General features: G+C 46.6%; 1 protein-coding gene across 2 annotated transcripts in view; it reads left to right on the top strand.

The window, feature by feature from the left end:
- Positions 1-26,089, top strand: part of GALNT14 (polypeptide N-acetylgalactosaminyltransferase 14) — a 239,918-nt gene that overhangs the window by 139,836 nt on the left and 73,993 nt on the right. For both annotated transcript variants that reach the window (XM_063713209.1, NM_001131380.1), the window contains 1 exon segment: positions 14,598-14,767. In XM_063713209.1, coding sequence (XP_063569279.1) covers positions 14,598-14,767 — 170 coding nt within the window.

A 26,089-nucleotide genomic window follows, 5' to 3' on the forward strand; every position in this document is an offset into this window, starting at 1 on the left:
CAGTAACCAGATTTGATTAAAGAGCACACCTAATTCTGAAAAAGCGAAAATAAGGCCACTGTGGATGTAAAGAGGTTGGATTCGTGTGGGAGACATTCAAAATGTCACTCTAACACCTTACATCCTTCCAGCAGTTCAGGATGGACCTGCAGAAGGGATCGTGCCACCAGTGCTTTGATGAATGGACAAGAATGATTGGTGACATGCATGTCATTTGGGGAGCAATTACTTATGCTTCCCGAGGTCAGGGAAATGTCCCTGTAGGTCTTGTTTACATAAGCAAGTGCATCATAAATCCCATTCTGATAGTTCATCCAAGATTCCCTGGGCGAGGTTCCTGCTACGTTTTGGAGATGGCCAGTGTTGAGATCAGGCATGTAGAATTTCTCCCAGCTTCTCAGCCCACTGCCATGTTCACTTGCCGCATCGCCTGTAGCACTAAACCCGCCCTTGGTTGAGGCAGGCATCCTGCCCTATCCGTATTCAGCAGGCACAGCGTCTGGATACTCGGGGTCTGCTTTTGACATAAAGAGTCCCTTCTATTAAAAGCCAGCCAGCAGCCCCCATAGAGTCCCACGAGATAAAGTCGTTTCAAAGTCATTCGCTCCCATCCCACACCTACATATTCAGCAGCTGACCTAGTTTTGAGAGAGCTAGAGGGTATCTAGATGTCACCTTATTTACAGAGAAGACAGAAAATGCGCTAAGCTCTGGGCCCTTGCTGCACACACTATCTGGGGAGATCTATCCTCCTCCTAGCAGGCGTAGAAGAGAGGGGAACAAATTCTGCTCAACTGAAAGCTGGAAGCTTCTTGCTAATGTCACCTTTGGGGATTGAGTGGCAGGGCTTAGGGGCACTTGACTCTGAAACTGTCTTCCTAGCCATATTCCAGTTTAGCACCTTTGGGCACGTGGATTAAGGAAGGGGGTTCCAGAATGACCTTGGCAGAAAATGTACAACTGCGCTTCCTCCCTTGCCTCCTCCTTCATCCTTCCCAGGTCTATCTCCAGACAGGCGCTGGTTTTGGAAGCCTCACTCTATGAATGATCCTCTATCATGACAGGGACTTTGCAAGGGTGTGCATGGAGTCCGCCTGCCTGGGTTTCATCCCAGCATCTCCACTGACTTGCTGTGTGACCTTGGCCAAGTCACGTTAGCACCATGAAACTCGGTTTCCTCTTCAGTAAAATGGGATTAATAGAAGCACCTGCCTTGGGTTTGTTCTGAGTGTAGAACGAGGGACATTTTTAGGATAGAGCCTGGTGTGTAGTAAACGCTACAGCACTATTAGTTGCAGTAGTTGTTGTTGTCATTATTCTGGGTGATTGTGTCTAGTGGGAGTAGTCACTTTTTAAAGCCAGTTCTTTTGCCTGGCTTCCCACAGCTTCCCATCTTGATTTCTCTCAAGGTTATCTTTGCCTGGCAAGAACCTAGAGGGAGATTTGAGGAAGCTGCAAACCATGCTAAACACATTCCTCATGAGTGTGACTGTTGGACTGGCCATTCCAGCCCATGGAGCCAAAGTCCTGGGAGGAATGGAGAAGTCCCTTCGGAGCTAAGTTCAGAGGAGGAGAAGGGACCAGAAGTCAAGCAGGAAGCTCTGAAGTCCAGGTTCCTTGGGGTATGGGGTCTCAGGCAGGTCCAGGCTTCTAATCTCACCCAAGTCTCTCTCCAGAATCACCCTGCACAGCTTCTGTGCTGGCTCCAGCCCCCACTCTCCACGTGCATAAAAAGCAAGTTAGCACAAGCTCAATTTCTAGCCTTCTAAGCTGATAATAACCTTATGTATTACGCTTCTTAAAATAGTTTTCTTGTCTTATCATTTGCATGGCACTGTGCTCAAACACGTGTGAGATGGAGCTTTGGGTAGAAAACACCTGCTGAGTCCCAGGAAGCATTCGCATTGATAATGACCAATTCTCACAGACGGACAGTGAGGTGAGGCACCCAGTCACCTGTGGATGCTGTCAGAGACCCCATTTCTGCCACAGGGAAGGGAGAAGCAGCTAAACTTAAATTGACTGACTGTAAATTGCGTTTTCCCTCCATTAGCATTCAGTCACCAAAAGAAATAATAGTAACCACAGCTATGTTGTAATGATAATATGTTATGTATGCATTATGTTTTACCAAGCAGTTTTTCATGTCTCATCTCATTTCTCAAGCCTAATTCGGGCTATGAAGCTGGGTGAGGGTGAAGATTGGTATTGTCCTTGGGAGGAGGAGGAAACTGACCACGAGGTTCTGAAACTGACCAGAAAGGATATGTTTAGCTGAGCCAAGCTCAGGACCCAGCTTTCTGGAATTAGAGGAGTCATCCCTGGGGCTGCGCTTCCCTTTTTAGCCCATCTCCACTCCCCACCCCCACACACAGAACACAGAAACTCTTGGGGCTGCATTTCTGTCCAGCTAAAATTGGGTTGAAAACCACAAAGGATCCCTTGAAGGAGAAAAATCACAAATGCATAATGTTTACTATGATCATTTTTCCATTGTTTGATTCTTCCCTTCTTTTCCTTTCTTTACCCTTTTCCTTGTATTCCCTTACTGTCCTAGGGGTCACAGTTTGGTGGCCAGCAGGCCAATGTCAGCCCATGGGCATGTTTTGTTTTGCCCAAGAGCAGATTTAAAGCAGTGTAACTAGGCAGGTATTGTGCGGCATCTACAAGCCATCCACTCTCGCTCACATTTCTCAGTGACTCCAGGTCTGCTCATTCATGACCCCTGCTAGATACCTTGGTTCAGAGGGCCTCTCGAAAATTGCTTTTCCCTGTAGCTATTTCTTATGGCTAGAGAGCTTTCTGATGGTGCCTTAAGATACGTTCTAGTCCTTTACAGTGAGCTAAGGAGGGGAGAGAAGCCTGGCTTTTGGAGGGAGAGCTGCTCTGTCCCTGATAAATCCAAATCTTATTTTTAGGGTTATTTTCCTCCTAGTGGTTTTCAGTGGGGTGGGCATCTGACTCGGTCCCTCCCTGTCCTGTTGGAGGCTGCTCTGGCCACATTGTGGGGCCACCCTGGGAGGATTTGGCCTCCTTTCTCTCATATTGCTGTCTCTGAGAGATGGCTGCAGCCCACCCTTGCAGACCTGCCCTCTGTCTGATGAGTTGACCCTGCATCCAAGATGACTCAACTGTGCACACCAGAGACAGCATGTTTCAGCATCCAGCTCCATCCAGCTCCATCCAGCTGAAGCTGCCCTCTCTGAGTCACTTCCAGCTTTGCTCTACCTACATCCAATCCCTCCCCTTGGACTCTCCTGGGTACTGGTTCCTGTTCTCTTCCAGTATTGGCCTCCTGGTTATAGGCAAATTCACCCTCCTGTGCTTCCACCCAGTCCACCAAATCCTTTTTTTCCTGAGTCCCCTGTGGATACCTGGCTCCCTGATGCCTAGATCTCCTGCTCCCTGGGTACCAGAGCTGGAGGACACAGACTCTTCTCCTGTTCCAGTGACCAGCTTGCCACTCTGGTCTCTGAACATGAAGAGAAGGGGATGCAGAAATAAAGGATGTGGGTAGGACCAGCTCTCTCAGTCCTCATGTCCACTGGCAATTGGGATGTGTTCTTCAGACAAGTGACTAGCAATCCAGGATGCCCATCGACATAAGGGAGTTTGGGGTTCAGTCTTTGGTGGTGGAATTTACAGGGTGTTGATAAGAAGGAAGCAGATACATCAGCATTAGAGCTCACACTTCCTGGCACGTGCCTGGGAGCCAGGCCCGCTTCCCCAGTCATGCTGACTTAGACTTCCCTGGCACCTCCTTCTCGTGCTAATTTGTAAGTAAATTAATCTCCATAGAAGGTCCAAATATGTGAGTTTCTTTTTCTATTCCAGAAACAAAAACTGGGCTTCTGTCCATTCAGTTAATCATATTATGTTTCACTGTTGGAATTTTTAGGCAATTATAATAATTATTGGAACTTTTCTTCTTCCAGAAAGCTGGAAGCTTCCCCCAAAGTTGTAATGCATGTGGAGCGCAATTGAGACGTGGGTGGTGAGAGTGTTTATGGGCGAAGTGGTGGGGAGGAGAGAGCTGGGCAGTGGTTGCTTTTGTTGTCAGAGACTAAATGAGACAGAAATCAAATGGAAAAAGACTCCCACACTAAGGAGGGATCCAGGCTTGGTGTCCTGGCTGGCAGACCCTCCGGGGGCTCAGAGATGCCACAGCGGAGCAACTCTTAGCAGATGTATTTTCTAGGCACCTGGCTGTTGAGGGAGGAGGGTGAGGAGGAAAGTGGGGAAAAGGGACAGGAGGAGGTAGAACAGAAAAGTAAACTCATCCCTGCTGAATTATGTGCTACCTCATTTGGTGCAAGAAATAGCCCTTTCTTCCTCTATTATATGTCCATTCTATCTATCAAACTGCTTAAGGAGTGCCTTTCATATAATTAATACTAACCATTAAACTACAACATTGAAGGAGCAATTGCTTAATTCTGAGGAAAATTTAAATTTATTACCAGCACCCGACCTGAGATAAAAGTGAATACTAAAGAGAAGGAGAGAAACCCCCACAGAAGATAAATAGAAAGCCAAGTGGGATATTGACTTGATCCTTCTCCAGTGCAGGGTAATTTGGCTTCTAAAGTGAGTTAGATCATAATAAATTAAATTTAGATTTCTGCACATCAGTTAAATAACTCCCAAGACAGAATTCCAGTGAGAGGAAGAAGGTGATAATACATGGTGGAAATATTAAAATGAAGATCTTATCTAATAATCCATAATTGATGTGCAGTCCCTCGGTGAGGGGAAAGGATTTTCCAGCTCTTTCCTTTGCATGAGCCCAGGCAAGTGAAGGGCTGGGTGCCCCTCCTTCCTCACTGGAACTTGTTCTGCACGCTGTGGGGAATGTCTGCCACTGACAGTCATCCTCTTCCCAGACCATCCATTCTCTGCAGGTAGGAGTTATATTAGCAGTATGATATGGGAACATATGATGATATGTTAGCATTTTACTGGGGATTATGTTGCACCGTCTCCCTCTCTTGGCTGGCCCTTGGAAAAATAAAGTCACTCCCTAACTGGCTGGACAACAGAAAGCTATAGGGGTAAGCAGATACTTTTGTATTTTTATGACTAGCTGATAGTGGGGAAGACTGGTCTTGTGAATGACTGGAACATCTGGTGATATGGAAGGAAGACAGTTTTGAAATGAAAAGTCTTGGATTAGAGTCTCAGTAGTGAATTCACTTTTTTTTTTTTTTTTTTTTTGAAATGGAGTCTCACTCTGTCACCTAGGTTGGAGTACAGTGGCATGAACTTAGCTCACTTCAGCCTCTGCCTCCCTGCTTCAAGCAATTCTTGTGCCTCAGCCTCCCAAGTAGCTGGGACCACAGGTGCACGTCACCACGCCTGGGTAATTTGTGTATTTTTAGTAGAGATGGGGTTTCACCATGTTGGCCAGGCTGGTCTCAAACTCCTGACCTCAAGTGATCCGCCCACCTCAGCCTCCCAAAAGTGCTGGGATTACAGGGGTGAGTCACTGCAACTGGCCTGAATTCACTGTTTATATTATTTGAAGAAGCCCCTTTGTTTCTTTGAGCCTCAGTTTTTTCATCTGTGAAGTGGTAACAGTATAACCAGCCTGGCTACTTCATAGGGGTAATAAAAACGAGATATTCAAGTGAAAATGCTTCGCAGATTATAAACAATTTTCTTGGGCCTGTTTGGTATTGACTTTCCATCATTATTCTTTCATTTCTGAAAGTTTGATTTGGTTCTTTTTCAAATCTACCCAGCCATTTTTTGTCTTTTGCTCTTTACTAATTTTTATTTCATATTTTATTTTACTTATTTTTATTTGTATACATTTGGGGAGTACAAGTATAGTTTTGTTATATTATACCATATTTTAAACATTTTTTCTACAGTTATGCCCTATTCTATATCTAGTATTCCTATATCCAAAGTCCTTAGATTATTTAAATCTGTTTATAGTTTCCACTGATTCTTACATGGTAGACTTGTCTCGTCTTGTAGTGACTTGTTTCCTTGTGTGTCTGGTAATTTTGTATTGTGGTTTTATCTTTTGATGAGCTTTGTGGGAATTCTGGGGTCCTAAATTGGAGATGTTTTCCTCCACCTAGGACTTAACATTTGCTTCTTCTGGGAGCCGGGGTACAACTGATCTGGACCACTTCGTCCCCTTCTTGGGCTTGATTACAGAAGACTCAGGTTCAGCTTTTCCACCTTTTGGGAGCCACGGTTTATTTTCTCAGTGACCTTTACCCTGAGGGCAGCCTCACATCTTACCTCTGCTTATCATTCAACTACCCTACCTCTAGTTTCCGCATCCTGTATTTTTTCCTGGCTTCACTCCTCCTTTCATTTTGAAGATTTTCCTTCTAGAAAGACCAGAAATGCATCAGAACCCTTGTAGAATCTAGTTATGGTTTAGCATGAAGAGTCCCCTGGGAGTATCTGGTTTGCCGTGGTGCTAGATAACAGAAGCTTCCAGCTAGTGGAAAGCAAGGGCACTCTGAGGGGTATCAGGTAGCCAGAGGCTGTGGTCCTGGAAACAGCCTGGCTACATGGAGATGAGAACTCCAGGGCCCCACAGCTACTTAAAACTGGGTCTGTTGAAAAGAGGGAAGACAGTACAGGCTTTGAGACAGACATCAGTTGTGTGAACTTGGGCAAATCATTTATCCTCCCTGTGCCTCACTTTCCTCATTTGAAAATTGGGGATATAGTTTCTTACTATATCTTAAGTTTGTGGGGGTTAGAATTCATTTGAGGTACCCCTCACTCACTACTTCCCTCTGGGGTTCTAATAAGGGGAGATGTGATGGTTAATTTTATATGTCAACTTGGCCAACCCACAATGTCCAGATATTTGGTCAAATATTATTCTGGCTGTTTCTGTGAAGGTGTCTTTTGGATGAGACTAACATTTACATTGGCAGACTTTGCGTAAAGCAGGCTACCTTCCATAATGTAGATAGGCCTCATCCAATCAGTTGAAGGTCTTAAAAGAATAAAACTGACCTCCCCAAGCAAGAAGGAATTCTGCCAGCAGACCACCTTAGGACTTCAACTGCAGCTCTTCCCTGGGTCTCCAGGCTACTTTGAGGATTTTGGATTTGTACCTCCATAATCACATGAGCCAGTTTCCTAGAAATCAATCAGCCAATCAATCAATCTGTCCTCTCAATTTCTGTGTATACACACACACACACACACACACACAGTTGGTGATATTTTTCTGTAGAACCCTGACCAATACAGAAACACATACAAGAATCTGCAAACAAATGGGAAACAAATAATAATTTTATTAATTTCATGACCTGAGACAAGCAAGCTCCTCTAATCCTAAGGAAAGGCTTTGGGCAAAAGCTGAGTTGGACAATGTGGAATTGCCTGAGGATGAAGTGGAGCTTCCTATATCCCCGCTTCAGCTCTAAACCAAGGGACCAGAACACTCAGGGTTTAGGGAGAGATGGTGGCACAGACCCCAGATCTACATATTCAAACAGTCACTTGGGTGAGGCCTTCTAGAAGCAAGCCTAGTGTGTGCTTACTACCTAGGGACAAATAGAGCAGGACAACCTGCTCCACCTGGAAAGTGGAAGTGCAGACTAGAGGGCTAGGCCATGGCTTTACCACACAGGAGTCCTGCTCACCAGCAAAACGTGTGGCTCCAACCGGTGAGATTAGTTTTGCCTCCATTGGGGAGGAGCATGAATGGATGGAAAGAAACACTGGAAGTGTTTACAACACTCACAGCAATGCCCTAGATAGGGTTTTACGTGTTCTCCTGCACTGACTGTGCCAGGCTCCACACCATATTTTATTTTCTTAGGCGATAACTCTTCCATGGAAATATGATCTGGTGTGTGAGGAGAAAAGGGTTCTCCTCCTGATGAAATACGGTGTAGAGCCTGGTGCATAGTAAGTGCCCAGTGAATGGCAGGCATTACCATAGGCACAGCATATTCACAGAACAACATCTCTCCATGAGACGATGATATAAAAGGTAGCCTCTATGCTGGGTTATATCTCCCTTTTCGTAGCACACATATGGCAGGGTCTCCACTGTGTGTGAATTCCCTGGTGAACCCATCTGACTTCAGTTGGTCTAGAACAGTTAGACCCTTTGTTACCATTTCACACTCCTGTGTGTTAATTTTTCGGAGGTGCAAGTCTCAATGGTGGTACCAGGGGTTGGAAGATCTGGGAAATATAATAGCTGCCACTGAATATTTGAAGACTATGAAAGAGAAAGATTAGACTAGTACCAAATGGCCATGGGAGCATAACCAGATCCAAAAGGGAGATATTACCAGGAGACAGATTCTTGATCAATATGAGAAGGACATATCTAGAAGTTACAGTTCTTTAAGGTTGGAGTGGGCTATTTGGGACCTCTGCGTCACTGGCTGGACCCAGGAGAGATGTCCATGGGGCAGTGGCATGTTATGCTGAAGCTTCCAATGTTGGATGGACAGATGCATGATATCCTCTTTAAATAAGAATTTACATCGCTGTTTTCTACTCTGACCTTCTTCTATATTAACCTAGCAGCACATCCCCACCTTCTTGCAGGAATCCAGCTGCAGAATACCTCCTTTTTTGGCCCTGGCTGTTAGGATAAGCTCACTGCTGGGAGGAGAAGGGTTTCTCAGCAAGGAGAGTGAAGAGTAGAGGGGCTGATGGTGAAGGGAGTGCAGACATCCTTTGAAGGAGGAATAGCCCGAAGCAAAGAAAGAAGTTGGCTGAGGAAAATGACAGGAAATACACAGATAGTGAGTCTTTGAAGATGGTCCAAGAAAATGGCAGTGAGGCTGTGATAAAGCCGTGCTGCCTAATGGCAAAGAGCATGGGGGCTGGAGCCGGCTGCTGGAGTTCTAATCCCAGCTCCAGCACTGACAAGCTGTGTGATATCGGGCACAGGACTTGGGACCTGTTATTTCTGTGCCTACATACCCCCAATTATGGAAAGGTAATATTGGTATCTATTATTGTGAATATTAAATGTAAATAGTTATGACACATAGTAAGTATTCTTCCTGGGTGTTAGCTGATTTATTACAGGGTAAATTTGAGACGTTCTCTTCAGGATCAGACACAGTTCACAGTAGGATAGAAGCTGTTATCAAAGGGATAAAGAGTTTCTCATTTTCAAGGTGAAAAAGAAGACAGTTGGGACAGTAAGAGAGAACTAGTAGTACCAAGCTCAGGAAAGAAGGGAGAGAGACAAAAGCATGAGTGGGAATGTAGAACAGCTTTAAATCCTAACAGAAGGGAGGGATACACCAGGATTTCAGAGCCAGATAATCTGCTTGAAGTGAGAGGGAGTAAAAACCGTCCCAGGGAAGGAAGGAGAAAGGGAGATTCAAGATTTCTCCTTGAAGCATGGTGGGAGGAGAGAAATTAAGCAACTTAATGGATGTGCCATCGAGCTTTAGTTTTTGATGCCAGATTATTTAAGCAATGGTCTTGGCCAGGGGTTTGGCAGACTTAATGAGACAGTTTCTGTTGAAAAGATTATGTCTTAGTCTTTCTGTGCCTGGCTTATTTCGCTTAGCATAATATCCATCCATGTTGTCACAAATCACATAATTTCCTGCTCCTTTAAGGCTGAAAAATGATCTCGCTTATATGTGAAGGCTAAAAAAAGTCAAACTCAGAGAAGTAGAGAGTAGAACGGTGGTTACCAGAGGCTGGGGGAGATGTTGGTCAAAGAGTACAAAGTCAGTTAGACAGGAGGAATAACTATAGTTAGTAATAAAAATATATTGCATATTTCAAAATAGCCAGAACAGAGACTTTTAAATGTTCTCACCATAAAAAAAATAAGTATTTAAGGAAATAAAAATGTTAATTAGCCTGATTTGATCATTCCACAATGTCTACATGTAACAAAACATCACATTGTACCCCACAAATATATACAGGTATTATTTGTTAATTAAAATTAAAACTTTAAACAGGATTAACGTTTGTGTTTTCTGTTTGTGGCATCATACTTTTGAAACACATTCCCTCTAGACTGAATAAATTCTGGTCAGAAAGTGAAGCGGGAGCTTGCTTGGGGGCCATGGGTGCTGATGAAGTCCCCACAGGAGTAGGCCCAGTTCTGAGTGGAGCCCTTTGGGAGCTCCTGGGTATTTGTTCTTGTTTTCCAGGGACGTATCACTTCCTGCACCAGGGAAGTGTGGGAAGGTGAGCATGTGTGTTCAGAAGCTTTCCGGGATATTTGTATGAGCCAGGAAACGGAATTCACAGTATAGATACAATGTACTGCAAAGGCCCCATGCAGAATCAGGGAGGAGGCTGGTGTCCTGTTATGGTGTGGCCAGAACACCCCACACTGTGCCCTCCTGTGGCACTTTGGACTCTTGGAAGCTGGATGTGGGGACTCATGAATGGAAGAGCTTGGAAGACAACTCCCAGGGTCTTTCTCTACCTACTGACCCTCAGTAGAGGAGATGCTTCTTGTTGTTTCTGTCTTTGTTGTTGGGAGGTTTAAATCAGTGGTTCCATCACTTAACAGTTGATGACCTGGGATCAGCCACCTAACCTCTCTAAACTGGTCCTGCCCTGCACAAATAGGGGTTGGATGAGGATTCCATGATGATATACGTGCAAGCTGCCTTATAAAATATAAAGTGCTATTGAAATAGTGATATTATTTTATTTTATTTATTCTTTATGTAGCAGTATTATTTTAAACACACCTTCACCATTATTTAATACATTCAGATATTGTTGTAGAAAAGCCCAGCTCCCAGTATGGGCTGTTCCCCCTCAGGGGGGTCTCAGTGCAGCAGACTATGACTGCGCTTTGTGCACGTGACAGTCTGAGGGGAACAGGCCCCTCCAAGGACACCTTCCATGACTTCTTTCAATTTCTCATGCCAGCCTGGCTGCTGCTCTGGCTTGCTGGGGGCCAGAATTCCAGAGTTCCAAAATTCTGGAGAGCTCACAGCATGTGGTGCTCCCAGAAGGCACTGCAGTCAGGGATGCTGGGATGTTCAGCTGCCCTGTAGGGAAACAGCAGCCTCGGGCCCTCTTGGGCCCATGCCTCTATCTGGTGTGAATAGAGAGTAGAGGTGGGGTGAGACCAAGAGGTCAGTTGCACCCATCCTCTCTGGTGTCGTCATGCGTGCCTGCCCCTCCACCTGCCTCTCGAGCACAGGGAGGCAATGACCCACTAGGCAGGCCCCAGTTCCAGCGTCCCTTTCCACCTGGCTAGATGGCTGAGGCCACTTCCCAGCTGGTCTCCTTGTCCTCTACTTGTGGCCAGAGATGTTTTCTCCATGATCTGCTTCAGGCAGACTCAGCTACATTCTGGAGTTTTCTTTCATTCATGTCCCCTTTGCAATCCACATTCCGGCCCCACCATTCCTGAGCTAGCCATTCCCTGAACAGAATTTTTTTCTCTGGGCCTTCTGCCTGTGATGGTTCATTTTTTTTGTCAATTTGACTGGGCCACAGGGTGCCCAGGCATTTGGTCAAACGTTATTCTGGGTGTATCTGCGAGGATGTTTCTGGATGAGATGAACGTTTGAATCAGTAGACTGAAGAAAGCAGATTGCCCTCCCCAGTGTGGGTGGACTTGTCCAATTCACTGAAGGCCTGAATAGAACAAAAAGGCTGAGAGGGAATTTCTCCTGCCGATGTCTTTGAGCTGCAACATGGCTTTACCTGCGTTCAGAGCCCACTGGAAACATCAGTTCTTCCTGGATCTCCAGTATGAGCACCACAGATCCTGGGACTTGTCAGCCTCCATAATCACATAAGCCAATTCCTATTCATAATAAATTTTTTTCTGTGTCAATTTAAACTATATATATAAAAGGTCATATAGAAATATGCAGTGCCCAGGTATGGCGGCCCCTGTAATCCCAACACTTTGGGAGGCCGAGGTGGAAGGATTGCTTGAAGCTAGGAGCGCAAGATCCACCTAGGCAACATAGTGAGATCCCATCTTCACAAAAAATAAAACGTAAAAAAAATGAACTGGGCATGGTGGTGCACACTTGTGGTCCCAGCTACTTGGGAGCTGAGGTAGGAGGATCGCTGGAGCCCAGGTGTTTGAGGCTGCAATAAGCTATGGTTGAGCCACTGTACTCCAGCCTGGGTGACAGAGTGAGACCCCATCTCTAAAAAAAGAAACATTAAGCAATTTCATCCTTGTGTGTGAATGTCGTAGGATATACTTACACAAACCTAGATGGTAGAGCCTACCACACACCTAGGCTGTAAGGTATAGCCTGTTGCTCCTAGGCTATAATACAAATTTGTACAGCTGTTCCTGTACTGAATACTGTAGACATTTGTAACACAATGGTAAGTATGTGTGTATCTAAACATATCAAAACAGAAAAGGTACAGCGAACATACAGTATTATAATCGTATGGGACCACTGTCGTATATGCAGTCTGTCATTGACTGAAATGTTGTTATGCATATGTGGCTGTATACATATGCACATGCACACACACACACACACACACACAACATTGGTTCTGCTTGTCTAGAGGACCCTGACTAATATACTGCCTTTTATCTGGCTTTTTGCTACATACTTATTTTCCTTCTCTATCCTCCCTTAAGCAAAGTAAGATCCCTACTCATCCTTCAAGATCGAACTCATTTGACACCTTACTCAAGAAGCTGTCCCCAGTTCCCCTCACTCCTCTGCTCTCATAGCCTTGTCATCATGCTCATGTAATTGAACTCACTTTGCGGTGTGTTACAGGCATCTCCATGCATGTCTCTCTGCAATGTTGCAATCCCCTCGAGAGCAGGGGCCTTCCAGCTCCACCTCACTCCTCCCTAGCTCACAGCACTGTAAGGGTTCACAACTTATTTAGAAAATTGCGATGAATTAAATTGGAAACAAGCCAGTGGGAGACAGTTCTATGGCCCTTCCCACGAGGATGGGATTTCAGGGTCACCATGGGGTGATGTTCCAAGCAGAGGTGATAGCTATCAGGCTGTGACATTGCAGAGCACAGGCTGGGGGTTTCACAGCCCCACTGATTTCCTCTAGAATGTTCTGTAGCCACAGTATCACGGGACATTAATAAAATCAATTATTGGATAAAAATCTCTGGTCTCCAAAGCTTCAATTTATGCTATTAGCAGGAGAATGCTGTTTTTAAAAAGGAGATAACAGAGAGAGAGAGAAATCAATTACTGGATAAGCTCACCATGGTGCCCAGATGAACATGCACACTGGCCAGCAGCCCCTCTTAACCTGCCACGTGGGACAAGCCCCTGCACTGCTGTCTATGGAGCCTGCCCTGGGCCACCCTGGTCAGATTTCCCGAGTGCAGGAGGTGCATTCTACTCAGTAATGGGATGGGCAGTTCTCAGCTCAGTGCCCTTAGTTAGTACCCAGGCAGCTTGAGACACTTGCACGGCCACTGGGGTCAGTAACACATGAATGAGCATCCCACCCTCAGGGACAATGTCAGCCCCAGGATACCAACAACCCTCATGTTCCAGATCAGAACCTGATCAACACATTCTTCCTGGAAACACAGAGCCTTATGTTTTATGAACTTGAAAATTTTGAGCTGTTTTAGATACAGACCAGCTCTTCCCCAGGAGTGAGAGTGCTAACATGCATTGGGAAGTGACCACCAAATTTAAGTGTCCAGCTTCTCAAGGCCTTGAAGTCCACACCTCCTGCTAGCTATGTGGACAGTCTGTTGGCTGTGGAACTGGTGTGGGCAGGGCAGACCCACACTAGGCAGCCTGGGCTATGGCTAGGAGGCATTCCCTTGCCTCCTCTGCTGGAGGGGCCCAAGAGACTGAGCTCTGCTTTGAGCTCTGCCCCTTTCCACCTGTGTGACCTCAGACAAGCCAGTCAACCTTTTGGAACTTCATCTTCCCTACTCAGTTCAGAAGGTTTTGGTGAAGATGAAATGAGATCATGAATACAGAAGCCACCTTACAATTCTAAAGTGCTCTATCCACGTACGGTGAGGGTTATTACTCACTCCCCCACTGATGCTTCTTAAAAATACCAGATTCCTGGGTAGGAGGAAGAAAGGAACAGATAGGGTGGCGGTGAGCAGCACACCACTGTAGATAGAACTCCTCCTTCCTTCCCATCGCTGGCTCTTCTACAGCAGAGGAGGAATGACATTCATTCATGAAACTCTGTGCCAGCCATGGGGCCAGCACTTTCATACCAGGTATTCTCAGACTGCCCTGGAGAGATGGCCTCTGGGGTTGGGATACTAGAATTCAAGTTCCATTTCTGCCATTTCCTAACTGTGGGATCTTGGACAAGGTACTTACCTCTCCAGGCTGCTACCTCATCTGTATAATAAGGGTATGCACAGCCTCCCTCTCATAGAATTGCTCTGAGAACTACATGATGTAATGTGAGTCAAGATCCTAGAACAGCACCCAGTATATAGAAGTGCTCTGAAAGCGGTGGCAGCCGTTGTTGTCATCGTTCTGTTTTTATTGTTGCTGATGGTTTAGTTGATGTTCTGCCTCTGACCCCATCTTTGAGCCAAACCTTGCCAGAATAAGCCTGGTCTCTGGGGTTGGGTACTGATAGGCAGACGGGAGGTAGTGGAGGGCAGGGAGCTGTTCTCACAGACTTCCCATTCGTGTCACACAGCCTTCGGATGCTGACTGGGACGACTTGTGGGACCAGTTTGATGAGCGGCGGTATCTGAATGCCAAAAAGTGGCGCGTTGGTGACGACCCCTATAAGCTGTATGCTTTCAACCAGCGGGAGAGTGAGCGGATCTCCAGCAATCGGGCCGTCCCGGACACTCGCCATCTGAGGTACTTCCTCCTTCTCCCACTGTTACCCCCGCAGTCAAAAGATATCAACAGCAGGCTTGATCTGGGGCCTGCTATGTGCAGCACCAGTGCTAAGAACCAGGCTGGACCATCTGCTGCCAGTTGAACACTAAAGGGATTCGGATTTGGTGATTGACCCTGTCTGTGTTGCCTACTGCTTACTACTGAGAGCCATCACAAACCCCCCAATTCCCACCAGGAGGTTGGGGGCAGGGGTGGCCTCTTTCACTTTAACCTGCTCCTCACCTTAGGGATCATTTGACACGAACCCATAGAGCACCAAAAACACTACAGCCAAGGCCTGTTTTTCCCTGGCAGATTCCCTCACCCAAGCCTGGGTTCCAAAGTAGGGGAAGGCAGGATGATTGGACCCTGGGGCAGGTAGGTGGGTGGTGTTTTCTGTGACTGGGAGAGAGCCTTCCTGTGCCAGCCGTTGGACATTTTGCCATGTGAGAAGAGCCAGCTTGCCATTGGTTCTTCTGTCTGCCTGTGGAGGGGCTCATTCACACAGCTCCACCCTGCCAGCCTTTAGTCAGGCCACGCCTTCAGTGGGTTGCAGAGATCAGGCCTGGAACTACGTAGAAAGCTTTGTTTCCTAGCAAGCAAAGGCTTTGTGAAGACTTTCTGCCTCACGACCAACCCTTTTTAGAGTCATAGCAGCCCTTATGCTCCCTGGTAAGACCTAGTAAGCAGGTCAATCTTAATCTCAGCTTCTCCACTCCTGGGCTCCTGGCCTCCAAACTGGGGGCCCAGAAATGCCAAAGACCTGTGTGGGCCTTTCTTGTCTGCTACAGGAAATTGACTTTGCACCAGACTTAAATAGCAGACTGGCATGCTGAGAGGCTGTGGTACTGGTGTTAGCTTCTTAGCCTCTTATATTTGTTTGAGTCCATGGGTACTCACGTTGTGGAAACTGGGGTTTATGAGCAGTAGAGCAGGAATTTTCATGACTTATGAGGCTGATTCCTCTGGCAGTTCTTAAGTTGGTACCCTGTGAAGGCTGGCAGACTCCATTTCCCCAACTAGGTTGCACTACTCGGAAACCTTGTCTTCTAAACAGCATGTGTGCTTTGGAGTGACTCAACCAGTCCTTGTTAATCCCCATCATTGCCAAAAGCAGCTGAAGTCTTGGTTTCCCTATGAAATATAGCAAGGGGGGTGAACTAGATGATATTACAGCTTCTTCTAACTCTGACTTTCTGTGAATTTAACTCTCTCCTCAAGGGACCCATGAGACTCTGCCTTAGCAGCAGTTCCTGGCAGTCCCCTACTGCCAGAGACCCAGGGCGTGGGCTATACCTGCTTACTTCCTTCTACTGGCCTGAAGGCGTCTGAAAATCAGAGTCTTGCATTATTCCTGTTTAAATTCCTGGGTACTTGTCCTACTCCTTGGCATCTGAGAGAATTTTATTTAAATATTAGGTTATTGTATTTCCCCAAGCAGAAACTGCAGATAGGAGAGAGGGGAAGAGGGAGGAGACAGGAGACAGGAGCCTGAGAAGCTCCGCTGGGTCTTAGGCAGATGGACCCTTGTCCTGAGTCCAGAGGCCAGGGCTTTCTTGAGGGACAAAGGGAGGTCTCCTAGCCAGGAAAGTTGCTGGCACATCTGGATGACAGCCCCCCAAGAGACACCTGTGACTGCTCCCACCTGCAGAAAGAAGGCAACAAGTAATTCACTGAGCAGGCAGGTACTTGGGGATACCCTGAGCAGGACTAGTTTCTACGCTTACCTTCTTCTATCATTTAGAGGCAGAAACTAACATTTTGCAAGGGCTGGGCATATGTGGTGGTAGGTGATGAAGAACTGAGCCTGTTTCCAAGGAGCCCAGCTCACGGTGTCCAGTTCCAGGCTTTGCACCTACCCCAGTGTGTTCCATCTGTTAAGAAAGTGTGATCTGCTGGGATTGCAGCAAGAAGGGAAGAGAGGATTTAGACAGAATTTAGACTCCCTTTGGGAAGACAAAAAGGGAAAGTGTATCAGCCATATGTCTGCCTCAGGGCACGAGCCTTGCCCTTTGGGAGCTGGGATTGTGTTACTCAGAGAATTTCAGACTTAAAGAACTTACTCTGAATGTGCATGAAAAGGAAAGGTCAGGCAATGGAGAATGAGGGCAAGCACATGGGACCAGCAGCCATCTAGGGGTATTGATCACCTACTATGTGCAAAGCCCCAGGCTAGCACTGTAAGGGGCCACCAATTGGATCAGCCGTCTCCAAGCCAAGTTTAGTCACCATACTGGTGTCACCCTTGTGGTGATGAGAGCTCCAAAGACTGCCAGCAAAGCCCTGTTTTCTTCTTTCAACTGGGCCCTTCTGTCTACAGGATCTCCCACTTCCAGCTCTTGGTTCTCAGGGAAACCCTGACTCTAGGTTGGAGTCATCAGCTATGTCTCTTAATCCTTCTGTGATTCCAGCCTCCCCATTGTGTCCTGGCTTCATCCTGATGCAATTCCTGGAGCTTGCCTGTCTGGGCTGACAGGGCCCTGGGGCCTTTTGGGCCCTGTCTGCCTCAGAACTGAACAGCTAATGCTGCTGGTGACCTGTGTTCTGGGGACCAGGGATTCTCTGCAGCACTACTGACATTTGGGGGTAGATAATACTTTGTTGCAGGGTGTCCTGTGCATTGTAGGTTGTTTAGCAGCATCCCTGGCTTCTACCTACTAGACGCCAGTAGCACATTCCCCAGGTTGTGACAACCAACTATGTCTCCAGACTGCCATAGACATCCCCTTGGGGGAGAAATTGCAGTGAAGATCTCTGCTGTAAATCCAGCCCTGCTTTTTACCTAAGTTCTCAAAAATGAAATGTAAACATGCTTATCAACCTCATCACCAGCAACAGGACAAGGCCAAGCCTTCTTTGTAAAAGCAGAGTTGAATGGAAGGCAGTAACAGTCCAGGGGCTAAGGATACTGATCCTGGGATCAGATTGCCCTGTTTACAGTCCTGGTTGTGCTGCTGACTAGGAGTAAACTTAAAGTTGCCTAGCTTCTCTGTACTTCAGTTTCCTCTTTTGGAAAATAGGGGTAAAAATCACAATAATGATCCTACCTAATTCAGTTTTTATAAAGAGCAAATAACATATATATATATATATATATATATATATATATATATATATGTATGGTATTTACCTACCTAATAGTAAATATTTTTCAAATTCTAGTTGTTGCTATTATTACAGGGTATGTGGGCAGGCTGATACTGAAGGGCCAGGAATGGAAGGAGAGGTCTCTGCCAGAAAACTCAAGATGATCAGGCAAGAGACGCAACTAAACCCCCAAACGGAGCACACATCTATACCCCAAGTACCAGGAAAGAGCATTAAGATCACTAAGTTGTCAGGGATGGTGAGGGGGGCAGAGGAGAACAGAGGTGGGTTTCAAGGTCAGATTTAATGCCAGAGAAATGGAAGTGAGTGGTGTCAAATCCCCATGAGCATGGGGTGCTGGTCCTTAGCATCAGTCATAGCATTTCTCAATCCAGGCTTCTTACAAGAATCACTTGTGGTGCTTTCTTTCAATGCTGATATCCAGACTCCAACCAGCTGAAGTATCTCTTTTCTAAGCTCCCCAGCCAGGGTTAAGAACCACTGCTCTAGGTAAGCTTAAACTTAAATAGGCAAACAAAGAACCCCTCTGAGGATCTTGTTAAAATCTGATTTAGTACGTCTGAGATGGGGCCCGTGAGTCCGCATTTCTAACAAGCTCCCAGGTCATACCAATGCCGCTGGTCCATGGATCACACTTTGAATAGCAGGGACTTAGAACAACCATTCTCAAATTCTGGTTCCCCAAACCAGCAGGCCACCAGCATCAGCTTTACTTGGGAACTTGTTAGAAACACAAACTCTTAGGTTTCACCCAGAACTACTGGATCAGAAACTCTGGGGGTGGAGTTTAGCGATCTGAACTGATTGTGTCTCGGCAAGAGCTACAGGTGATTCTGATGCCGGCTCAAGTTTAGAAACCACAGAGCATCAGCCTGTATCTGTGGCTTATTTTTGTGGCCCAGGTGAAGTTCATAGGTAGGACTGGTGCAGACAAAAGGCTGAGGGTCTGAGTAGAGAGTAGAGGCCCTGCAATAAGGCCACCACCTCCCCACACACTACAGCCCTCTCCATTTCTCCACTGACATGACTTCTGTCTCGGGCTCTGTGGAGACTTTGGCCTCTCTGGTTCCTTCTTGCTCCTCCCTCCTTTCCCAGTTCCTTCATTCACAGGCTTCATGTCCTGCCATCCTCCTAGCAATTGGCATCACCTCTACCGAGAAGCTCCTACTGTGGGGTCACTCCTGGCCCCATCGCCATTGGCCCACTCTGGAGTTCTGGTTCCTTGAGGACACCCAATCATACTGATACAGTCTTTGCCCCTGCTGGGCCTCCTTTGTGTTCCCATCATGCCTTGCAGCTAAGGTCCTACTGATATCAATTGCCCTCTGGGGTGAGTAACATGTTGAGCATCTCCTACAGTGCTTTCCTTGTGTGTGATAGGAATCCAATAAATGTTGAACAAACGAAAGGGAGGATAACACTGGAAAAGCAATTGACCACCCTCTCCCACCTGCTTTACGTGTAACAAGGAAAAGAGGAGCTAAAGGAAGCCCCTTCTCCTCACCCTTCGATCCTCAGGGGCCTTGTGGAAGGAATCAGGAGAATAGACTCTGAGTTAAAGGAAAAATGCTTTTCCCTTAAAGAGTTCTCATTACTGAAAAAAGAAGGGTGAAGAAACCGCATGTGGGAGGGGTCTGAGCTTATTAAATTTGCTTCCAATTTTCTTACCACAGTAATTGGATTCTGATTTATAGGATGCGTTTGGACAGCGCCTGAAACAGAGAACTATTAGCTGAGCATTAGAGCAAGTGCTGCCAGGAGGGCGGGTGTTGGGGTGAGCAGCTCAGGAATCTGAAGATGCTGCATGATGGGGGAGGCAGCAGGTGGTTGAGGAGGGGGAGAAAGGAGGAAGGCTGTAGAAGTTTCGCCCAGCAGGTAGCTGTGCTGATTGAATCCCCAGATGCACCGGCGGTGTGGACCCCTTACAAGCAAGCCATGCAGGGCACCATGTGATAAAAGAAGCCCAGAGAGGCCTGGGGGCTTAATTTCCCTATCTGCAATGGAAGCGAGTAGCCATTTTTCTTTTGGTTCTTCGCCTGTGAAGTCCACGGTATTTTACGAGAGACAGTCCAGTCTATGTGGAATGTGAGATAGCAGAGGGCAGGAGTAGAAGAAGCTAAGACAGGGGCAGGCTTTGAGCCTTTCTCAGGATTTCCAGGGTCCTTAGTGGTGGGCACTGAGTGATGCCACATCCAGTATGGCTCAAAAGGTGAGTTCTACAGCTTTGCAGGCATGCCCTACTCATTCATGCTTGGGGTTAGCGGCCTTCCCGTGCCCACCTCACCCCTTACACGCATTTGATGTGATCTTCACTGTTGAGATGGAAACCTCTGTCATCAGCCTGTAGACATGCATGTCTCTGCTGCAGCCTTGTCCTCTCATCCCTAGTCTCAGGCTAGGTGACAAGGTGACAACAAGGTACCCCTGAGTGGCTTTCAGCACATCCCTGCTCCTCTCAGCCTCGTTTGTCAGCTGTGAAATAAAGGTGTTGGACTGGCTAACCTCGAAGCTTCATCATTCCTCAAGTCTTCACACAATTATAGATGAATACATTCTTCCATTTATGGTCTCTTCATTCCAGATATACACTCATACACTCGCCCCCACTCACCTCAATTGAACAAAACATGGAGCTTGCCTGGGGACATCCTAGCTCCAACTTCCCCTCATGAGGTCAACAATTCTGCTAACACAGAGGAGAGCCTCCATTTCCAGGTCACTGCTTAAGTCCTGTGAGATCACAAAGATGAATAAAATGGGGCTACATGTACTGGGGGTGGGAGGTAGGTGATGTGCTTCAAATAACGAATTCACTGTAAGGAACAGATAGCTTCCAGCTGGGGTGAGTCTGAGATGATTGTCCAGAGGAGTTCTGCTGTTCATATATTAGGTTGGTGCAAAAGTAATTGCGTCTTTTGCCATTACCTTTAGTGGAAAAAACCACAATTACATTTTAATACATTAGAGAACTATTAGCCACAATTACATTTCAATACATAAAGCATTGACCGGTCCAACAAGTAGTCCTCATTTTCCAGTCATCCCACTTCCATCCCATCACCCCATTCTGGTGACAACAGCTGGATTTGCCATTATCCAAGTGGTACATAAAACATCTGGCAGACAAGCAGCCACAAATAGAGACACACCCCTCCAGGAGGGAGGGAATATTTTGATAAAGCGTATGTATGTTCTTGCTAGCAGCGCCTATTATGGGGTTGCTTTGATTGCAGGGAGCAGGTTCAGGGTGGACTGAGCTTGTGAGCCGTGGGCTGGAAGCTCTAGCTGGGGAAGCCTCATTGGGTCACCTCTGCCTGGCCTGGCTGGGTCTGTGTGTTTTCTTCCACATATTCTCCCAGCCTTTGTCCAGTGCGGTGCTAAATGGCTCAGACAGTGGGGCACCCATCACTTGCCTGGAGGGAAAATTCTACACTTTGATACATCCCACCAGGAAGGCATTTTTCCTTGGCTCCTTTTCCTCCTGGAAAATGAAGGGGCAGTGGCCCAGCCTCCTGTAGCATTTCTCCCTCCTTCTATTTACTCGGTTGGAATGGCTGCCAAAGATCATCATCATTTCTCTCCTTGTACTCGTCACTTAGCAGTAATAGGATAAAAATCTTTACAGCTGGAATGGCAAAGCATAAAAAATGTTCATATTCCCTCAGAGTCAAGGCTATTCCACTAGCTCAGCACAGCGTTAGTGATTCCACACCAAGGCTGAGGGGAGGGGAGGGGGAGCCCATCACAGATACTTAGCTTTTGCAAACAAGCTCTCCCCATCTGTGACATTCTGGTCCTCCATGTGCCACTTTTCAATACAGGATGTGAGTCTGTTGATAGTGGGCCTAAGTGCCTTCACTCCAGAGCATCTCTGAGTTTGATCTCTGAGTTCACTCCAGAGCATCTCCTCCTCTGGGGGAGGAAGGGAAGAGCAGGAAGAGTTGCAGGACATCCTGGAAGTGGCTCTGTAGCAGAACTGTGTCCACAGCCCGGGGCAGTTTGCAGTGCCATCTTGCCAGAGTAAGAGGGGAGGAACGGCCACAGGGGCTCCTGCCCTGTCTGTTTTCTGTGTAGTTATTTTTGTCTCGGCCACATAGCAAAGCACAGGAGTTAGCAAGGGCCTCTGGGTCAGGATTCCTCCCCAGTCTTGGTCCCCTGATTTCCTTGAAGCCTGAGCCTGCAGGCCCCTGCTGCTGTTCTTTGAGTGCTTGTTTTTTTGAGTTTCAGGGAGATTTCCTGAAGGGGTAACTCCTCAGACTTCAAAGGGGGACCAATCAACAACACTGATGAGAATTAATCTAAACTGCCTTAGCTAATTCATTTCCTTGCACCTTGTTTCCTAGTGAATTCCTGCTAACGTTGACCTTGCATTGTACATTTCATTCATTCATTCATTCACTCACTTGTTTGCTCATTCCTTTACTCCACACATTTATTGAGCAATTGCCATGTGCCAAGTCCTGTGTTAGGAACTAGTCTCCACTCCCCAGGGGCTCATGGCCTAGTGGGAGAAATGGACATGGGACCAATTCCTGATGCTCAAATGTGGATTACGCTAAGGCCATACCCTTGCTCTTGGAATTAATACACGGATTTCCTGCCCTCAGTGTTCAGGCACCCAGCTCCTGCCCTGTCCCTGGTTTGAGTGTAGTTATTTCCATCTTGGCCATGCAGCACAGCACAGGAGTTAGGAGCTGTCCTGTGAAAAAGACAAAATAGCATTAGGCTGGCCTGTGAAGGAGAAGGAATTTACACGTGGCTGGGAGGCAGAGGCTTCTTGAAGTAGATGACGTGGGCTGCAGTTAGTGTGCTGGCGAGTGGGGCACGTAGGATTTTACCAGGTAGTAGGCATTTCAAGTTGAGGGAAGAGCATAAGGAAATATAAGGAGATAGAAGAGCCAGTGTTTTATAGGAGTAAGCCCAATTTACTTAAGGTGTAGAATGATGGAGGGGAGGAATGGAGGAGAATATTCTGGAAGATAACTTGGGGACATGTTGTGGCAGTCTTGAATTCAGGATAAGGAGATTAAAGTTTATTCAGTAAACCCTGGAATGCTTCCATGTTCACACTGTCACTGCCTCATTGTCACAGCAACCCTGGGAGATGCCCTAAATAACATATTCCTGGCCAGCACCACGGCCAGGAGGAAGAAAGCCAAAGTGTGACAGAGAAAAGAGTACCAGGCAGGAGTGGCGCCCCTGCCCCAAGGCTGGACAACTGTCCCAGACAAAGTGCAGGCTGAACAGGCGGTTGGCCCGGGAGCTAGAGCCTGATATGAGAACTTGGCTGAAAGCATTTTCATCCTCAGGGTGGGGACATTGGATCTTCCATGGGGAGTTTGTTCTGAAGTGAGGCAGGAACAGTGAGAAGCAGGAGCTAGTCTTAGGGGAGAAGGAGCTGGTAGGGCCTGGAAAAGGACTCTGTCCTTCATCCCCAGACTCACTGCTGGGTTTCCAGACTGAGCACCAGTGTGGGCTGCACAGACTTGAGCAGAACAGCAAGACTAGCAGATTAACCCCACACCTAGGTCAGGGGACCCGCGCTCAGAGAGGTTAGGGGACTTGTCCAGGGTCACACAGCCAGTCCACGCTTGGCTGAAATGCAAAATCAATTTTTCAGATTGTGGGTCCATATATTTTATTTTATTCTGTCACAAACATAAAACTTCTTATTATGTCTAAAGTTCAGTGAGTTAGAAAGAGAGAAAGTGTGTGTGTGTGTGTGTATGCGTGTGTGTGTGTGTGTGTGTGTTTGACTTGTGATTTAGGGAAAGAGAAGAGGTGATAGATGAGGATTCTGGGTTTCCTAATTAAAATAGTTTGATTATTATATTTTAGCTTTGCCCAGAGGTACTAAAATAATACATTTCAGCTATCTAATTCAATAAATAGTGTTATCTGGTGTTCTGCCATCTGGGCCAAATGCCTGTGGGCAGGTAACCCAAGAAGAACCTTGTGTGGCTTTGAAAGGTACCAAGTGGTCTTTGTTCTGGGGACAGATTTCCCTTCTCCCTCCCTAAGTTTGCCTCCTACATTTCACATTACCTGGGGAATGAGCCAGGGGAAATAGATGTGGAAAGAGATGTAGAGATATGTTCAGTGCCCAGGATGGAAAACTGATTTGGATTAAATATTTGCCAGGAATAATTCATTCAACAAATTATTGAGTCTAAGACTACTAGGTATAGATCAGTTAAAAAAAAAAAAAAAAAAAAAAGACTGAAAGTTTGCCCTCATGGAACTTGAATGCCCCCAGTGAATAAATCCCCTAAGTGGACAAGTGGCAGCTACCTTACTACCCTCCCCAGGCCACTAGTACCTCCCCACCTTACAGATCACTTTCCACAGGAGGCATGGTCCCTTAAGCTAGCCTTGAAAATAAGCCCTGGCCCATGAACTCAGGGTTTCAGTAACACCAAGGGCAGTGTGGTATCAGTTCTCTCGCCTCTGAATTATCTGTCTTTAAAGGACAGAGGAAGAGGGGTGAAGAAGATTCCCTGGATTTGCACTCTGCATTCTGGGGGTGCTCTCCTCAGTGTTATGGGGAACACGGGGGCGGGGGGTGGAGAAGACAATGCTGTTGAGTTTGGCTGCAGCTTTTGTCTATTTCATGAGCTTTCCATGTCCCAGTTCAGTGGCTTTTGAAATCTTCTTCCACAACCAAAATCTGCCCCAACACCAGAAACTCTCTTCGTCTTTTCTCAAGGAAATCTTTTATTGAAATATAAGATACATATGGAAAAGTACACACCTCCCACAGGTATATCTTGAAGAATTTTTCCAAAGAGAACACACCTATGTTCCTGCATCAAGTACCTACATCAAGTTAAAGAATATTCTGAGTTTGCCAGAAGCCACCCTTGTGCCCATGCCCCATCAGAATTCTCCGTGGCTGCCCTGTCTTCAAAAGCTGTAGATTGATGTTGCTTGGTTTTGAACTTTATATAAATGGGATTACACAGTATGTACTCATGTGTATCTGGCTTCCCTCAAAGTTCTGTGCATGAAACTCAGCCACATTTTGCAAGACACAGTTTGTTCATTCTCACTGCTGTGTAGTATTCCTTTATATGAATATATTACAATTTCTGTATCTACTCGACTATCAGTGCTCATTTGGGGTTTTTCCAGCTTGGCTTTTATGACTAGAGCTCCTATGATTAAGCTTCTACTTGTCTTTTGATGAACAGGCATATATGTTTCTGTAGGGTATACCCCTAGAAGCTTTTGTAGATATCATCAAATATTTAATGGAGTACTTATAGCAGAGTCCCTGTTGCTCCAAGTCCTCATTATCAATCACTTGCTATCGTCTGTCTGTTTCATTTTTGCCTACCGGGAGGCTGAGTGGTGGTGTCTTATTGTGGTTTAAATTTGCGCCTCCCTGCTGCAATGAAGTGGCACACATTTTCCTAAGTTTCTTGACCATTTGCATACCCTCGCAAGTGTTTTGCCCCTTCTCTCTGCATCTGTCTGTGCCTTTTACCCAAGAACCAGGCACAGAGGGCCTGGCTCTCAGTCCCCTCCTCAGTAACCTGCCTTTCTTCTGGTTATTTTTTGCCATTTTGTTGAACATTGTGAGGCAGCATGATAAAGTAAGGGGAAAAAATAACTGGCCTGAGCCTGAGAAGGTGCATGCCCTTTCTGAGATACTGCCCAACAATGCCTTCAGCTCCCTGGGTATCTGTTTCCTCCCATGTAAGATGAGAGAAGTAAGCCAGAGATGCTTATTAAGGTCACTTCCAGCTCTGTCTGCTAGTTTGAAAATACTTCTGCCGGTAAGAGCATGCGGAAACTGGCTTAGGTACTAAGTAAGTTGGATGCTATTTCCAGAAACATGAAGCCCTCCTGCTCGGCAGTGGTGCCCCTCCCCCTGCCCTGGATTACTCTTTCCCCTCGCAGACTTCCCTTCCTAACAGGACTCCAGGGCCCTGCAGAGCATCAGAGCCCTTTTTATTGCCACCTTGTCCATTTCTTCATGCAGGCCTTCTCCACCCTCTCATGCCTTCCACACAGTGCAGATCACCAGACCTCTCCCAGCCTGAGGTGCACATGTAGGCTGGTTTGACATGTCTTCTCACTTACCTGAAAGCCCCAGACCTATTAAACACAGCAACAGCAAAGCTGCTTGCTCCTGGAGTTGGCACATCACGTAGAAGGCAGCTTGACTGCAAACATTGGTGACCTGCCCAC

The sequence above is a fragment of the Pongo abelii genome, chromosome 12 (genome assembly GCF_028885655.2).
Source record: "Pongo abelii isolate AG06213 chromosome 12, NHGRI_mPonAbe1-v2.0_pri, whole genome shotgun sequence".
Lineage (NCBI taxonomy): Eukaryota > Metazoa > Chordata > Mammalia > Primates > Hominidae > Pongo > Pongo abelii.